Genomic DNA, 18,839 nt, shown 5'->3' with positions numbered 1-18,839 from the left:
CATGCACATTATAATGAAGAAATTAGACTACTATAAAAAGGGTATATCATACTGTTCTAGTAAAGCAGGCTCATTCTCTGCTTGGCTTGGGACAAGGATACAAACAGAAGTCCACATACCGTATTTAAAAGTTATAAATCAAGCCTCAGACTTCATCCTACCTTAACAAATACACCTTCAAAATAACCTGAAAGTCTAGTTTAAAATGTAGAATTCTTGGGCTCCCTGGTGCTGCATGTCAGAATGGAGCAGCCCAGGGCAGCCTCTGACTCCCGGCTGCCAATGCCTCCCTTTTCTTTCCACCCCAGGCTTCATCCTGCAGCCCAAGGGCCTCACACATGTGTGTGGACACCTGAGCCTGCAAGGCCACCTCCACCTCCACTCCTGCCCGTTGAGAGCCTCTCTTTGGCCACCTCTTGGGCCTGAGAATGAGTTGGGAAGATGGACCCAAGGAGCCCTGGAATCGAGCTCAGGGACACGGGTGGGGATTCAGGACACAATCTAGAAGTGAGGGGGTGGGCTCTGGGATGAGAGAAATGTCCTTAGCCTCACAGATGCCATGCCCCAGAGGAAGGATGTGGCCCTCTGAAGTTTAGGGCCTGAGAGAGGCCCCTCTTGCCCCATCTAAGGGCGAGACTACTATTTGGTCTCCTCAACTCTGGTCATCTCACAAATTCTGTAACGTACCTTCCTGGCAGGCACACTGGCTCAGAACTCTTCAATCAAAATATTATTGGAAAATAAAAATCCATTAGCCCTAAAAGGATATGAACTGTTCTTTAAAAACGTAAATTATATTTTACCTGAATATATAGTTTAAGTATTGCTGGTCAATGTCACTAATGAATGAGAGAGAAAAAAAGATACATGAAATAGCAGAACTATTTTAAATACATAAAATAATCATTATCTTCTATTAATAAATTCTATTGTAGTTACTACTTTTATAAATTACCCATAAATAGAGGGAAAAGTATTTAATATTCAAAATCAGTTACTAGTTCATTTTAAATCACACACATTTTCACCTGTGGGCAACTGTTTCCCACGTATACATTTGTCACTTTCAAAGGAGTGTCACCTATCTCAGGCCACTAGAATGGCTTCTGTGGCTACCATATTTAACAGATAAAAATACAGGGCAATCAAATACATTTGAATTTCTGATAAAGGGTAATGTTTTAGTGTAAGTACTATCTGTTCCGAATATTACAAAAATTATTCGAGGCTTATCTGAAATTCAAATGCAACCAGGCATCCTGTATTTTATCTGGCAACTCTACTGGCTTCTTGCTACAAAAACACTTTAAGTTAAAAGAACAAAAGGTGCTCCAGGGAGTGGAAGCCCCACATTCTTAGAGTGGATGACCTTCTCTCAGGAGTCATTCCCTTCAAACCTTTTCTCATTAGGCCTTCAGCAGGCCCCAAAACCCAGAGGCCAGCTGGCCAGTCTAGGGGAACTGGCCTTACAGCTCCAGGCCTGAAGTCTTGTCTTTTCTCATTTACATTCACCAAAGCTGCTCCATTGACTGCCTGCAACAAAGGCCTCATTTTGCCCAAGAATGAGCTAGTAAGTGGAGAGACTTCTGGGTCTAAAGTAAGTCAAATTAGGATGGAGCTCGGGAAACAAGAAGAAGTACTGTCCCTCTGTGATCGATGCAGCCAATTGGCACCCAAAGCAGCTGGCCACATACACTTCATTCACATGTCATCTGAAAGGTGACATGTGAATCCCCTGAAGGGAGGGGATTGAGACTTCCATGCCTCTTCACACACGGCTAAAGGCAGACATGTCCCAGGTGTTGGCGGACACAACCTAGAGTGGCCCAAACAGCAAGAAGAGGGACGGCTTCAAGGACTAAGTCCCCTGCCCTCACCACAGTCCAGGCCTGCAGAGTCTCTGGCTGAATGCAAGAATCTCATGATACCACAAGTCTCAACCCTTTCCTTTAGGCCAACCACAGCTCACCAAACATTAAGAGTTTATCTTGTCCCAGCACTTTGGGAGGCCAAGGCAGGCGAATCACCTGAGGTCAAGAGTTTGAGACCAGCCTGACCGACATGGAGAAACCCCTCTCTACTAAAAATACAAAATTAGTGAAGCGTGGTGGCGCATACCTGTAATCCCAGCTACTTGGGAGGCTGAGACAAGTGAATTGCTTGAACCCAGGGGGCGGAGGGTGAGGTGAGCCAAGACCGCGCCATTGCACTCCAGATCGTGCCACTGCACTCCAGATCATGCCACTGCACTCCAACAAGAGTGAAATTCCATCTCAAGGGGAAAAAAAAGAAAAGAGTTTAAGAGTTTACCTTAATGCACTGGGTTTCTGGGACTTCCGCAGAATTTTATAAGCCCCTGAAAATGAAATAAAACATGTCACTGGTGATGGTATTCTGCTCAAGGAACTGCTGGCATGTCCAGGGAAACACAAAATCCACATGGATAAAGGCCCCCAAAGGTATGACTGCTGGTCCCTTTCCCTATGAGGGTCACCCCCAGCTGACAGGAGAAGACCATCAACATTTGGAAGGTTTCAAGGATGCAAATTCAATAATCCTCTATGAAAACGCAGTCAGTCTTTCCAGTGGTCCCCAGAGTACTGGGCATGGAAAGCATCATGATCAATAAAGGACACAATTAACAGGAAGGTTTTACTTCCTTGACATGATGCACATGAAAAAAGAAACACTCCTGGATTGCTGAACATTTCTGAGCTGTGTTAACAGTCGGGGCACTGCTTTTCCCCCAGGACTACAGACAAGCGACACTGAACATATGATTTGTAATAAAATCAGAAATTGGTCAAATAAAACCTTTATTTGACCAATTTCAACTTTTTTGGTAAACTACCGAAAAAAAAAAGTTTTTGACATGAACTTCTGAATATCTTCCCAATGTTTTTAGAGAAGACCAATCAGCATTCCAAAAGTTGACTTGAGCAAGTGAAACCCCAAGCCATGGTGAGTTAGTTCATATTTGTCATGAAAAAAGAGGAAAGTATATTGGAAACGGACACATTTGAGGAAAAACTTCAAAATAGAAAACCAGTCCAGAAAATGCCCATTTAATTTTAACCTTCGCACCTTGGATTTGAAGTTCCTATTGTCCAGGGTCACCAAAAAGTGGGTATACAATAAACCTCAATTATTCAAGTAAGCCTCCCTCCCTCCTTCCCTCCTTCCTCCCTCCCTCTTTCTCTCCCTCCCTCTCTCTCTTTCTTTCCTTTTTTTTTTTTTTTGACAGGGTTTCACTCTTTTGCCCATGCTGGAGTGTGGTGGTGTGATCATGACTCCTGCAGCCTTAACCTTCCTGGCCTCAGGTGATCCTCCCACCTCAGCCTCCTGAGCAGCTGGGACAACAGGCATGTGCCACCATACCTGGCTAATTTTTGTATTTTTTGTAGAGACGGGGTTTCTCGAGGTTGCCCAGGCAGGTCTCTGATTCCTGGGCCCAAGGGATCCGCTTGCCTTGGCCTCCCAAAGTGCTGGGATTACAAGTATGAGCCACTGTGCCCAGCCTTACGTAAGTACTATTTTAAAACTTACCTACACAGAATAAGTGAATTACAGCCCAAAAATATCCATCTGGATCAAACTGAAACACAGAATTAAAAAAAGAAAAAATGGCTGTAAGAGCAAGGCAAATGGAATCCAGTGTGGCCATCAGAAACCCTGTCATCAATGCGCAGTGCCAAGCAAGGGTCCCAAAATAGGACCCCTGGGACCTTACGTCAGTTCCTTGGTTCCCTCTCATTCCTCACCCAGGTGCCTACAACATCTTCCTAACAGGACTCTGCCTCCAACACCCCATGCCCGTCACTGCCATCACAAAGTTCAAATCTAAACTCATGGCACCCCAAGACCTCTGTGACAAGCCCCCATCAACCCCTCCAGTTGTATGTACAGCCTCCTGCTGTCCCTGAATAAGGATAACTTGCATTTTCCCAAGCATGACTGCTTCCCCCTACAACTCAACCAAGGGGACCCTCTACTTCTTCCCTTATTATTCTCCACAGGATGTAGTATCATAGGACACATCCTATTTATTTCTTCCTTATTTGTTTATGTGTTTCTGTCTCCCCCTGCCCTCCCCTCTCATAGATGTACATTCCAGGAGGGCAGGTGTTAGAACAGGGGTAGACACACAACAGGTGCTCAATGATGCTGGATCACAGGATACTCATGACACTCCACGACTGCCCTCGCCTGCTTTCTTCTCCTGGCTAACTCCTCCTCATTCTTCCAGATTTAGGTCCTGTAAGCAGAGTCTGGCTCTACCATCAGAGAGATCTGGGATAAATTCTAAAATCCCCACTTATTTGTTAGCTGCTGACCTTTTGGGCCTCCTTACTCTGTGCTATGAAATGGAGATAATAATGCTCCCACCTTTACAGAAATGTTGGGAGATTTTAAATAACGTAAGGCACGGAAAGCATTGGCACAGAGCCTGGCACACAGCAGGCTCCCTGTAATTGTGGCTACTGCTACTTCCTGAGATCCCACGTTGTCTTAGGTGCTTCAGAGCCTCCTGTATCTCAGGGACAGAGCCCTGGCCTCCCTGTGTGATAATGATCTGTTTACTTGACTGTTTCCCTCCGCTTTGCTCCAAATAGGCTTGACTTCTGCCTGAGCAAAGGTTAATTTTCCTCTGTGTGTCCCCAGAGCCTGGCTCAGTGCCTGACACTTGGTGGGGACCTAATAATCCTGAAGGAGAAAAGGAGGGAGAAAAAAAGAAAGAAAGGAAACCCAGAAACGAGAGGACTACTGGGGGCGGGGGTGGGTCCTCAGCACCTCATAAAGAAAACTCAACTTTAGCACAGGTTGATAAAATAAAAATCATTTTGCAGGTCAGGCACAGTGGTTCATGCCTGTAATACCAGCACCTGGGGAGGCTGAGGTGGGTGAATCACTTGAGGTCAGGAGTTTGAGACCAGCCTGGCCAACATGGAGAAACCTCATCTGTACTAAAAATACAAAAAATTAGCTGGGCGTGGTGGTGGGCGCTTGTAGTCCCAGCTACTCAGGAGGCTGAGGCAGGAGAATTGCTTGAACCCGGGAGGTGGAGGTTGCAGTGAGCCGAGATCGTGCTACTCCACTCCAGTCTAGGCAACACGGTGAGACTCTGTCTCAAAACAAAACAAAAACAAAAACAAAAACAAAATAAAAACAAAAACAAAAAATCACTTTGTAGGAGATGAGGCCCTTGGGAGGAGAGGAAATCAACTGTGCCTCCATGCCTGAGGCTGGGGCAACTTGGGCGTTGGCTTGCAGGTTCACCAGGCATGTACTGAGGACAGATGGCAGGCACCACAGTGCCCAGGGACCAGAGCTCTGCAGGCCGTGATGCCAGCAGCCTTGGGGAGAAGGCAAAAGCCTGGGGAAATGGTATCGCCCAGGCCCAAAGCTACCCAGCCTGCAAGCTTTGGAATGCTTCTGCATAGGCCAAGTTATCCTGCTTCTAAAAGGAAGGACTAGGAAATTCTGGTCATACACCCAGGCTTCAGAGAATAAAAGACACTTTGAAGGCAAATGAGTTCACCTGGACTTACCTGGGAGTCATTGAAGGGAAGGCATCCTGCTGCGGCCAGGAGGAAGAGGGCACTGCGGAGAGGGAGATAAAACACCGCAGCTTCACCTTTCAACATCAAAGCTTTCCCCAAGAGTGTGGAGGTGAAAATGCATCCTCTGGAGTTTGGATGAGGCACAGATCCTGCGAGACCAACTTGGTTCCTCTGTCCTTCCTCTGTGAATCTGACTACCTGTGTAGTTTTCAATTATGTGCTCTACTCATGAACAGACCTTTCCTTCTCTGGACCTCAGCTAGCTGTTTCCCAGAGTCAGGCATTTACAGGACATTTGCAAAACCACAGCTGGCTCACTCGAGGAAAAGAGTGTGCCTGTGACACATCTAATGAAACAAGTGTTTTTTCAACTGCAGATCCCAAAAATATACAAGTGAAAAACTGGGGAATCAAACCACAAATATGCCCGTTTCAAAAACAAAAACACTACAGAAATCGCATTAAAATCCTTTGTGCACTCCCACAACCAAATGATCAAACTTAATACCACCAATAACGAGGCAGATCCACATTGTGTGCCTCTTGAAATAAAGCTCGGAAGGACACCACATCACTCACGTGGTATTCCTGCCAAACATGCAGAGCGCGGATGGAACCACAAGGAAACACTGAGACAAACCCAAATTTAGGGACAGTTCACAAAACAACAGGCCTCCCCTATTCAAAAATGTGAAGGCAATGAAAGACAATAAAAAGCTGAGGAACTGTTTCAGATTAAAGGGTACAAAAGAGACATGACATCTTTTTTTTCCTTTTTTTGAGATGGAGTTTCATTCTTGTTGCCAGGCTGAAGTGCAATGGCACAATCTCGGCTCACTGCAACCTCCACCTCCCGGGTTCAAGCGATTCTCCTGCCTCAGCCTCCCGAGTAACTGTGATTATAGGCATGCACCACCTCACCAGGCTAATTTTGTATTTTTAGAGTCAGGGTTTCTCCATGTTGGTCAGGCTAGTCTCGAACTCCCGACCTCAGGTGATCCGTCTGACTCGGCCTCCCAAAGTGCTGGGATTACAGGCCTGAGCCAATACGCCCGGCTTAAACATGACATCTTTAGGGGAAAAAAAATGTTATAAAACATAATATTGTGCCAGGTGTGGTGGCTCACGCCTGTAATCCCAGCACTTCAGGAGGCCAAGGTGGGCAGATCACTTGAGTTCAGGAGTTTGAGCCCAGCCTGGCCAATATGGTAAAACCCCTTTTCTACTAAAAACACAAAAATTAGCCAGGTGTGGTGGCACATGCCTGTAGTCCCAGCTACTCAGGAGGCTGAGGCAGGAGAATCACTTGAACCTGGGAGGTGGCGGTTTCAGTGAGATGTGCCACTGCACTCTGGCCTGGGTGACAGAGCAAGACTCCATCTCAAAAAAGAAAAGAAAAGAATAATAATAATAATAATGATAATATTGTGGCCAGATAAGTGGCAACATTTGAACATCGACTCCATATTAAATAATAGTATCATATCAGATGTTATTTTCTAAATTCAATGACTGCACTTTAGTTATCTAAGGGATTGCTGCTTTTAGGAGACACAGCTTGAAGTATTCAGGCGTGGAGTCATGACCTCTACAACTTACTCTCAAATGATTCAGAAAAAATAAGAGCAAGAATAATATCTACATTACCATATATGCATGTGATATTTATGTATGTTTATGCATGTGTATACATATATACATTGAGATAGCAAGAAAGCAAATGCAAAAAATGTTACCAATGGGTGAATCTAAGTGAAGAATACATGGGAGCTCCTTGTAATATTCTTGCAACTTTTCTGTAGGTTTAAACTTGCCCCCATAAAATGTTTTATTAGAAAAATTTCTTATACATACTAAAATATTTACAGATGAAATGCTAGAGTGCCTGGAATAAATACTGAGCAAGGCAGTGGGTGGGGCCAGAAGCTGAAAATGGCTGAAGCTGGGAACTGGGTACACAGGACTTCATTCATTACAGTATTCTGTTTACTTTGATATGTCTTTAGAAATTTGCACAGTAAAGCAATTTTTTAAAATTCTTGCACAAAAAGTAACACTGCCAAACACAGATATTTTCAGGAAGCTATCCTCACTCATTAGAAAGTCAGTTTGGAGCTGGTTCAGCAATCCCTGGTTTACGGCCTATTCCTTCTGAGTTTCATATGCCGAAAGCTCTTGCCTCTAGCTTTCCCCACTCTCTCCTCCTAAAAGAAGGCGCCAGAAAGCATAAAACCCAAATTATAATTTAGTCTCTCTCCTCCTTCCATTTTATAGAGGCAACATATATATAGTGCCCCTTAACTACTGACTATTCCATCAGGCAGCAAACAGCCAAGGATCAAAGGCGTGAACAAAAGCGCTGAATACAATGTTTTCACTTTCAGGGAACTTTGCCACATGCCATCTCCTACCAACATAGATTCTGTATTCTATATAGAGACTACACGTTTTTATATGTACACATAAACATATATATGTAACACACAACAACTTGGCGTGTGTAATCTTAGTACACTGAAAACAGTGGTGCTGATCAATTCTGATGGTGCTCACTGCTATAACCATGTGTAGTTGCCACTGTACCCAACGGACCAGCACTGACCGGCTGGGCCAGAGGCAGGAGGACTGGCAGAGGGGCCCTCGGAGCTGGCGCCTCACAGCCTTGGGAAGGTCAGGACAACATGGAGCAGCCGAGGCACAGGACACTTCTCTACCCCAGCCCGCCCTACTCCTATAGCCTTGCTGACTTTCAAGGCACCCCAACACACAAATGACCTAGAGAAGAATCCAAGGCAAACAGTGGGATAAGTGGAGGAGAGACTGTCAGGGGAGCTTCTTGGGCCTGCCCAGGGATAGACAGGTTTTGTGGTGGGAGGAAAGGAGAATACTGATGGGTTTGGTGACTCTCTAGAGTGAAAGGCTTTATAGAATACAGGATGCTTCCCCATCCATGGGGAATGAGCAACAGAGATCCCCCCAAAACAGACAACCTCTTGGGGTTGTGGAAGACGGGGGATGCCCAACGGTGAGACACCTGCCTGCCTGCCCACCACACCTGGCCTCGAGCAGTACCTGATTACATCAGGTATCATGAGCTTTACTGCCTCTCTTTGACACCTGCTAATCTCCTTTTAAACAGGAGGACAGTCCTGAAGTTTGGTTTTGTCTTGTTCTTTCAAGGTGGAACCTGTAATAAAGAAATAAAAGGAGGGTGGGGGATTGGATGAAAGCCCAGAAATATCTGCAGCAGAAATCCTAAATCCATCTATCAAAGCACCTTTGTTGGTTTTCTGTCTCCAGGACTGAGCTGCTTGGCCTGCAGAGGAAGCGGGAAGCAGTCAGATGCAAGGCACCCAGGTTAGAATTCAAATGCTGCAGGCACCGGGGTCTGAATGAGAGGACAGCCGAGTTTACGCTCTAGCAGAGGAAACTGAGGCAAAGAGGATGAGGAAAGCTGCCCACAGTCACCCTGCTGTGGTCCAGGACTGCAGTTCTGATCTTACAGGCTGGTGCTTTTTCCACCACGGAAAATATTAAAGACCAAATAAACTGCAAACATTACTTTAAAATTTTTAAGTCATTTCCATGTTTTTCATTTTCATTCTCCATCAGTATCACACAACTGTTAGTAAAGTTTTGGGCATCAATGACTGAAATCTAGCACAGGTTGGTTCTGGTGTTTTCTCTTTTGGAATAAAATATTTCAGAAGGAAAAGAGAAACACAGGAAATTTTAGACTAAGACACAAATTAGGGATATATGAATGTTTATAATAAATTCCTCTGTCACCTCTTAGAGTATGAATCTTCAACAAACAGTTTATCATCCGAGTTAAAATTAGGTTAATCTTATATTAGGGCTTTTTGTGGGGAAGGTAGTAAACTTACCTACAGATCTTTGCAGGAGATATTTTCTGCAAAAAAGTAAAGAAACATACAATTAGACTTTTAAAACTTTTAAAATTCCTCTTAAAAGGAAACATTTTGATTAAGAAGCAAATAAATTATGAGTAGATTTATCAAGGGCTTAACAGCTTGCTGCACTTTAATGTTTACTGAGGCTTTTTCTGCTTGGACCAAATGAAGGATGACTCAGAATTCCAGAGTTGAGTCACTTCAGCAAAGTACTTTCACCATTAGAATGATGATGTTTACTCGTGAAAGACAAAATGACGCTGGGGCCGTGTCTTTAAAAATCTTACACCCTAAAAAGAGGAGCGAGAAAGAAATAGATGTAACCTGTATTTTAAAAAGCAATTAAGCTCTTGTTCTATTTATCCATTTATCTATCTATCTAATCTCACTCTGTTGCCCCTGCTGGAGTGCAATGATATGGTAACTGCAGCCTCAAACTCCTGGGCTGAAGCAATCCTCCCACCTCAGCCTCCTGAGTAGCTAGAACTACAGGCATGAACCACCATGTACGGCTACTCTTTTTATTTTTATTTTTATTTTTTTTTTAGATTTCTGTAGCAGCAGGATCTGACTATGTTGCTCAGAGGTATTGAATTCCTGGCCTCAAGTGATTTTCCTGCCTTAGCCTCCTAAAGCATTGAGATTACAGGCATGAGCCAATGCACCCAACCTCAACTCCTATTTTAGTTCTGTCTCTTTAAGTATTCCATTCACTAATCCAGCTGACTCTGAGCAGTCCTATAAATTATCTGATGTGATATGAAAATTAAAAAACAGAAAAAAAGAGAAGGAGTAATAACATTACTGCACCCCAAGGGAGAAGGGAAAAAAAGGCAGACTGGGGGAATATAAACTTGGCATTTAAATGACCTGAAATGAAGACATTCTGATTTGGACTCTACCATTATAACTCCTTTTGATGAGTCAGTTTAAGGAAATCAGACTTTTGTACTGAGAACGCATTTGCACATGTTAGCAGAGAGTAACACGTTAGGAGAGGGTAACACAGATTTTTCTATATTTGATAGAGGAAACGAACAGGTACAATTCAACTTTTGATTAATTCTAAACATTTCAGAAGGATTATTCTGCTAGCTGGGAACACACTGGAATTTTTGACGCCAGTTCAGGCAGTGTGAAGTATAAACATATTGTTTAGAAGTGAAGCGCTGACAGGAGAAACATGTGGCTTACTACAAAGGCTACCTTAAGTTTTCATGTGTGCTTAAATAATAAAGTTTTCCCTGTTTTAATGAACAGATTCTATTTTTGCAGCTTTAGATTCTAATCTTGGTCTTTGCCCAACCCTGCCTCTGCAGAGCACAGGACATGAGGCCAACCGTGCTGTACTGCCACCTGCTGGGAAGTTAGCCCTTAAGCGCCGAAAGGAGGAGGGCAAAGGTGATCTGGCTCACACCTGCATAACTGCCCCCAGTACGGTAAATATGTTACTCAAAAATGCTTTTTTTTCTTTTTTCTTTTTTTTGTTTTTTTTGAGACGGAGTCTTGCTCTGTTGCCCAGGATGGAGTGTAGTGGTGTGATCTTGGCTCACTGCAACCTCTGCCTCCTGGGTTCAAGTAATTCTCTTGCCTCAGCCTCCCAAGTAGCTGGGATTACAGGTGTGCGCCACCACACCCAGCTAATTTTTGTCATTTTAGTAGAGATGGGGTTTCGCCATGTTGGCCAGACTGGTCTCGAACTCACGGCCTCAAGTGATCTGCCTGCCTTGGCCTCCCAAAGTGTTGGGATCATGGGCGTGAGCCACCATGCCCAGTAGTTACTCAAAAATTGAGCTAACCGTAACCAAAACCTCAACAGCCTGGTGTAAGAGCAGAAATAGAGAGGAGGGACTGAAGGGATGCTCTTCCCCTTCTGCGAATAGCACGCTCACCCAGTAACTTCCAGGGCTAACGTTTCAGGCCAAAAGAAAAGGCTCCTTCCATGGAGGGGAGTAAAAGAGAATAGATCCTGGGATACAGAGAGTAAAAACAGGTAATATGTTCATTACTTAGCTCCATCTCCTAGGGCTCTGGATATGACTGAATTCATGGCAGCCATTTTCCTTTTCAGGATCCTCAGTCCAAAATAACCTAGCAACAAGTCCTACTGAGGTCTCAGGGTTCTGAATAGGTTAACTCCTCAAAAGCCACGCTGCCAAAGGGCCAGATGTGGTGGTTCATGCCTGTAATCCCAGCACTTTGGGAGGCTGAGGAGGGTGGATCGCCTGAGGTTAGGTGTTTAAGACCAGCCTGGACAACATGGCGAAACTCCATCTCTACTAAAAATACCAAAAATTAGCAGGTGTGGTGGCACATGCCTGTAATCTCAGCTACTCAAGAGGCTGAGGCAGGAGATTTGCTTGAACCGGGAGGTGGAGATTGCAGTGAGTGGAGATCACGCCACTACACTCCAGCCTGGGCGACAGGGCAAGGCTCTGTATCAAAAAAAAAAGAAGTCATGCTGCCAAAATTAACAAAAAATAGCTGACATTCCTCTGGGTCAGCTAACTGAACTGTGAGGGCTACTCACATTGCCAGGTGCTGTTCTAAGGGCTCTACGTGTACTGAATCCTTTAACCATGGGGTAAGTAACAGTCATCGGTTCTATGTTACAGAGGAGGGCACCTGAGGCACTGAGGAATGAGGGAAGCTGCCCCCCGCCCGCCTGCCCATCCTGCGCTGTTACCTCTGCTGGCACCCTTCCCCACCACCTGACGCTCCCGCTGCCTGCCTGACAAGGAGAGCCCTTTCTCTTGTCAAACTGGAAAGTCCCTTCCCATCCTGCCTGACTTGAATCTACCCACTAGGGAAGCTTTCCTTGCTCCTCCCGTGCCGACTTACTGGAACTCACCCGCTGGCCCACCCATACCCTGTGCCAGCCCGACTGTACAGGCCAGCCCCTCCGTTCAACTCTGGTTTAAGGCTAAGAAATGCGTCTCCTACATCTCTGCAGCTTTAGGCCTAGCGAAATGTTTGACATTTCATAGGTACTTGATAAATGCTGAACAAATGAATAAACCAACAGGAGTATTCTAATATTAAACTGTAATAAATAAGTCTGCAAGGTACATTAATTCCTGCAGCCACATAGAGTCAAACTGTGTATGTGTGTGTGTGTGTGTGTGTGTGCACGTGTGTGTGTGCATGGATACACAAAGATGTTGTGGATGGTGAAAATGAACTCTACAGCTCCAGATAGTTTATTTTCATAATCTGGGAATGAAGTCACAAGGAGGTCAACTTTTACTCTCCAGAAATGATTCTAGTAAAATCCACACACGGTAGACAAAATAGCCTTCATTGTAACATTTAACAGTCTGGGAGGTGGTGTGCAAGTGTGTTCCTTATGATAAGGGATTATTTCATCAAGGCTCCTAGCTGTATCATCAGAAATATAAGTCTCATCAAGAACGTATCGCAGCAGCATCATGGAGCAGATTTTAACCCTGAACTGCTAAATACCACCTACAATTCTATAAATAGGGAATGGCCAACACATGCCTCAACCAATGTGGAATGATAGCCTTAATACGGTTTCCTGACCAACTGTTAAATGGAAAAACAGGATGCATCTTACCATTCGTGTAAATACATCTATATATGTGCATAGGAAAAAAGTCTGGAAGAATAGAGTGGTTTCCTCAGGGAAGTAGAAACACAGTTGATTTCTGGGTTTTTAGAGTCAAGGTCTCACTGTTGCCCAGGCTGAGGTGCAGTGGCACAATCATGGCTCACTGCAGCCTCGAACTCCTGGCCTCATCTGATCCTCCTGCCTCAGCCTTCCAAAGCTTTTGGATTACAGGCATGAGCCACTGTGTGGCCTCCCTCTATATTTTCTACATCATCTTAAATCTTCTTAGATTTACAAAGGAAAGAAAGGTTTGTTTTAACAACAACAACAACAACAAAAAGTTACCCACTCACTTTTTTCTAGTTTGCCCTGACAAGAAATGATGTTTTCTGTTAGTGATCATATGGAGTCGAAGATTCAAAATCTTATGGTGTTCATTCAGTTATTTCCAAGGACAGGGCCTCTCAGCCAGACATCTGCCCTCGTCTCTAGAGTGGAAGAGGTCCCCTGCTAGATGGAAACATCCCTGAAGGACTTTCTAACCCTCAGTCCTACAGTCACCCTCATCTACAGGCTCTGACCTGCCCATCAGGAAGCAAAACCCTGTGGAGATGCCTTGTTCTTGTCCCTAGACCAGGTAAATCTTCATTTCTAAATTTATAAGAAAGTATCCTAGCCAGGCGCAGTGGTTCATGCCTGTAATCCCAGCACTTTGGGAGGCCGAGGTGGGAGGATCACAAGGTCAGGAATTCGAGACCAGCCTGGCTAACATGGTGAAACCCTGTCTCTACTAAAAATACACAAAATTAGCTGGACATGGTGGTAGGCGCCAGTAATCCCAGCTACTCGGGAGGCTGAGGCAGGAGAATCGCTTGAACCCAGGGGGCAGAGGTTGCAGTGAGCCGAGATCACGCCACTGCACTCCAGCCTGCGTGACAGTGTGAGACTCCGTCTCAAAAAAAAAAAGAAGTATCCTTTTGGAGAATATGAAGCCTTTTTCGAATTTGGACAGGTCAGGTTCCCAGAGCTAAGCCACTCTCAGGGAGGTTCTGCCCCTGAACTTCACTGACCATTTAGTGACTCTTTAGCTCAGTCCCAGTTCTGAAGGCTGAGCCCAGAGCTCTGAGGAGAACCACCACGTGGTTCCTGCCATTGGGAGACTCACGGAAGCAGGCCGGAGACAAGGGGAAAATCATGTCTTAGGTATCTCATAGACCCTAAGACACCATTGATTGTAAAACTTCCACTTATTTTATGTATTAGGGAGAAAGAAAAAAAAAACTACACCATGACACATCATTGATTGTAAGAGCCTTCCCACTGTAGATATTCGACTAAAATGTGAAAGAAAAGAAGCGCATGTTAGAACTACGGAAACTGCACGACGGTGTTGTAAGTAAAAGGTCAGAGGAAGGTGCCCATCCAGGGAACCCTCCAGCCGCACAGAGATCAGCTCAAGTGCCGAGACGCCTCCACCTCCCAGCCCGGGCCGTGGGACTGCCAAATAGAAAACGGCAACTGTCTCAGCCCAGGGCTGCTCACTCCAGGCCCTGCGCAAGGGCTCAGGGGATCAAGCTCTTTTTCCTCAGACCCAGCCAGGCCGCCTGGAGAAGAAAATGAGGACTGAACTGGGGCGGCAGCAGCTATGAGGGTGGAGGAGGCACAGGCTTGGTAATAGGCTGGATGTGGCCGGGAGGGGATACTGGGGACTCCAAGGGGCCTCCTAGGTTTCTGACTTGGGTGATGATGACCAGGATTGGGGTTACCAAGTGAGAAGCAGGTCTGGAGAAACAGATCAGTTTCATTTTAGATGTCCGGGGAGAACCAGGACAGCAAGTCCCAGAGCTCTGCAGGGGAAGCTGAGCTCAGCAGGGGGTCTGGGCTGGAGATGGAGACTTGGGGGTCCTCTATGAGCAGAAGGTGGCTGGCACAATGGGTGTGGATGAGATTTTCCAGAAAGTGTGTGGCATGAGGACAGAGGCTCCTAAGAAGCAGCCCAGGGAGACCCTGAAGAGGCAGACAAAGGAAAAGGAAAAGAAAGATGGATGAAGGAAAAGTCCAAGACACAGGAAGGGAACCAAGCAGGGAGGGGGCATGAAGGCCAAGGGGGCCCAGAGAGGCCGGAGGAGAAAGTGGGGGGAATGGTGGAAACAGACACGATGAGTCGCACAGACGAAGCCACCAGTGCCTTCAGCCAGGGCAGTCTCAGGGGAACAGTGGGGGCAGAAGCAGGAGCAGCAGAAGGTGACAGGGACAAGAGGGTGTGGACAACACCAAGCCCGGCCCTGTCTGAGGCCTGTGGCATGGGAGGGGAGAGAAGGGATGAGGCAGAGTGGGAGGTGCACGGGCAAGGCAGCTTGAGATTTTCCTGTGCAAGGGTTGGTTTTGTAAACACACCCTCCCAGGGCTGGGTGAGGTGAGTCTCTTCTGTCTCTCATTGTCACATGGGAAGGACAGCCCATCCTCTCCTCGTGGGCTGATAACACCAAGCATGTTCATGGGCTCAGGGAAATGAGCCGGCAGCGAGGGAGAGGCTCACAGGATAGGAGATGGGAGAGATCACTGACAGAGCCACCTCCGAAGAGCGGCGGGATGATGGGGGGAGATCGGGTATGGCCACGGCCTCCTTTCCTGCACACCTGTAAGAAGCATGTAGCTTGAGGTGACCAGCTGGCTTCTCTATAGTTTAAAAGTTCCAAAAATTGGGTGGGGTGTGATGTTTTACACCTGTAATCCCAATGCTTTAGGAAGCTGAGGCAGGAGGATCCTTTGAGCCTAGGAGTTCAAGAATAGCCTGGACAACATAGCAAGACCCTATCTCTACAAATAAAAATTTAAAAGTAGCCAGGTGCAGTGGCTCGTGCCTGTAGTCCCAGCTGCTCAGGAGGCTGGGGCAGAAAGATCGCCTGAGCGATGAGGAATTTGAGGCTGCAGGGAGTTATTACTGCACCACTGTACTCCAGCCTGGGTGACAGAGCAAGACCCTGTCTCTAAAAATAAAAATAAATTAAAATGCTCCAAAAATTGGTATGAAACCAAATAGCAAATGCCAGAAAAAAAAAAAAAACAAAAAAACAAAACGACTTTGAAAAGAAAGACCAAATTAAAACCACCTCTAATAACATTACTAATCGTTGCTGATGTGCAGAGCACCTACTGCATGCAGGAAATGGCTGGAAGCAGTTACTTAACAATGATAGTTGCTGTGTTCTTCGAACAAGCCTTGAACAAGTTGGTGTCATTATTACCACCTTGCACAGATGGAGGCCTGGAAGGTGAAGGAGCTTGTTCTAGCTGATATGAGGTATAGCTGGTATTGGAAAGAAAAGCAAATTTCCCTGGGGTGGGCTAGTGCCCCGGCACCCTGTGTAAAACTCTGCTATGCCTTGTCCTGTGGTGCTAGATTGGCTGGGGGTGGGAATGCTTCCCCGTCAGGCCAACAGCAAACTCCTCTTTGTCTCCCAAGGGTCTGGGTCAGCCTGGCCTGGATCTGAGTTCAGTTCACATCAACAATATTCCCACATATGTCTAGTGAATTGCAGCAAAGTCAAAACTGTGTCCCATGATATCAGTGACCACTGTCAGGCAATCTTGCCTGGAGACTGGTGGCAGGAAAAGGCAGACACCAATTTGGGCCATAAAACGAAGAGTGCTTCTTTGACATTTAAAACAAGGAAGTAACACTAGCATTTTGCATGATCGTTTACCTCTTTCTGAAAACACTTCTGGTACCCACAGACGATAACTTCAGCTACATTACACAAAGTGAAAAACACAGGAATGGCCTGAAAGAAAACAGATAAAATACATGAAAATATTTTCTTCGATCTCACAATCACATGGTTCTTGATTTTTTGCTTAAAAATAAAGGCTGTGGAAACTTTTGGCATCCACATATATAATCACTCCAGCAAAGACTTCTACGTGGATTAGCGCTCTCTGCTGCAGTATTTCTCTCGGTAGGTGGATGTAGAGGTTCCCCTCCTACAGGCATTCTCATCAACAAACATTTAAGTCTCCTGTGTGTCAGGCACCATGTCCGGTGCAGGGAGCACATCCCATGACAAGGTAAACGTGCCCCCTCAGGCGAGAGCTCGGATGGGGCAAGAGTGCACCCCGCCCAGCACACGCAGAGCAGGCTTTCTTGGAGGAGGTGAAGTGAAGGAATGAGAACTGAATGATGTATTGGCATGGGTCAAACAAAAAGCGAAATGGCCCAGGCAGAGGAGCACACCAAGATCCACAGGAGAGAGCGGATCCAGCTTCTGTGGGGAACGGGAAGAAGTGGGGCATGGGTGGAACATAATGAGGAAGGGAGAGTGAGGGACAGGAAGGGACAGAGGTATTCGCAGGCCACACTAGGAAACAGGATGGATCTGAGGGCCCCAGGAACCAGTGAAGAGTTTTAAAGCTGACCATGACATGATCTGCATGTTGAGAGGAACTCGGGCTGCAGGGTGGAAGACAGAAGGCAGAGAGGGTTGCAAAAGTCTAGGGGTACCATAGGTTGAAAAATGGCCCCCTAAGGCTGGGTGTGGTGGCTCACGCCTGTAATCCCAGCACTTTGGGAGGCTAAGGAAGGTGGATCACGAGGCCACGAGATTGAGATCATCCTGGCTAACATGGTGAAAACCTGTCTCTACTAAAAATAAAAAAAAAACTAGCCGGGTGTAGTGGTGGGCACCTGTAGTCCCAGCTACTTGGGAGGCGGAGGCAGGAGAATGGTATGAACTCGGGAGGCAGAGCTTGCAGTGAGCCGAGACTGCACCACTGCACTGCAGCATGGGTGACAGAGCGAGATTCTGTCTCAAAAAAAAAAAAAAAAACAAAGAAAAATGGCCCCTTAAAAGACATCCACATCCCAATCTCTGGAACCTGTAAATGTTGTCTGACATGGCAACAAGGCATCTTTGCAAATGTGAGTAAATGGAAGATCTTGAGACGGGAGGTTATCCTGGATTATTGGGTGGGCCCTAAATGCAATCACATGTATTCTTATAAGAAGAGGTAGGTTGACATGCACAGGGAAGGGGCAGTGTGACCACAGAGGCAGAGACTGGTGTGATGCAGCCACAAGCTGGGCAATGCCGTGGCCACCGGAAGCTGAAAGAAGCAAGGAACAGATTCTCCCCGAGAGGCTCAGGACTGAGCGCAGCCCTGCCCACACCTTGATTTCAGACTCTGGCCTCCAGAACTGTGAAGGATACATTTCTGTTGTTTTAAGTCACCCAAGTATGTGGTTATTTATTACAATAGCCACAGGAAACTAACACAAGGAAGGACAGGATGGTGACCTGAACTTGGTACTAGCAGCAAAGATGGAGGAAAGGGGCCACATCAAAGAAATACTTAGGAGACCAAACTGAATATCTGAATAACTGGATAAACTCTCACCAAAAACAAAAAAAAAAGGGGGAGAAGAAAATATAAAAAATGTAACAGTGCATTATTAGGATACGCTGATACCTACTGCCCATTTCCCACTGCTGGGACATTTGTTAAGAGTGGCATTCTCTCCTAATGGACAGGTAACCTTGATGAAGTGAAGGGGGAGAAAGAGGAGGAGAGGAATTCTGTTGTCTTTGTTTTTCATTTTTGTTTTTTGTTTTTTTGAGACAGAGTCTCGCTCTGTCGCCTGGGCTGGAGTGCAGTGGTGTCATCTCGGCTCACTGCAATCTCCACCTCCTGGGTTCAAGCGAGTCTCCTGCCTTAGACTCCCAAGTAGCCGGGATTACAGGCAACTGCAACCATGCCTGGTTAATTTTTGTATTTTTTTAGTAGAATTGGAGTTTC

At 45.9% G+C, this 18,839-nt stretch overlaps 1 protein-coding gene across 6 annotated transcripts in view; it reads right to left on the bottom strand.

The window, feature by feature from the left end:
* TMEM241 (transmembrane protein 241) overlaps positions 1-18,839 on the bottom strand; it is a 140,095-nt gene that overhangs the window by 72,547 nt on the left and 48,709 nt on the right. For 4 of the 6 annotated variants that reach the window (XM_023207789.1, XM_023207790.1, XM_023207793.1 and 1 more), the window contains 6 exons: positions 16,754-16,831; positions 9,449-9,474; positions 5,550-5,601; positions 3,547-3,595; positions 2,311-2,356; positions 804-839 (listed from right to left, as the gene is read on the bottom strand). In XM_023207789.1, coding sequence (XP_023063557.1) covers positions 804-839; positions 2,311-2,356; positions 3,547-3,595; positions 5,550-5,601; positions 9,449-9,474; positions 16,754-16,831 — 287 coding nt within the window. The remainder of the gene's footprint in view (positions 1-803; positions 840-2,310; positions 2,357-3,546; positions 3,596-5,549; positions 5,602-9,448; positions 9,475-16,753; positions 16,832-18,839) is intronic. The other 2 variants (XM_023207791.1, XM_023207792.1) reach the window with 2 other exon arrangements.

The sequence above is a fragment of the Piliocolobus tephrosceles genome, chromosome 18, assembly GCF_002776525.5.
Source record: "Piliocolobus tephrosceles isolate RC106 chromosome 18, ASM277652v3, whole genome shotgun sequence".
NCBI lineage: Eukaryota > Metazoa > Chordata > Mammalia > Primates > Cercopithecidae > Piliocolobus > Piliocolobus tephrosceles.
This window is presented reverse-complemented; position numbering and strand designations above follow the sequence as displayed.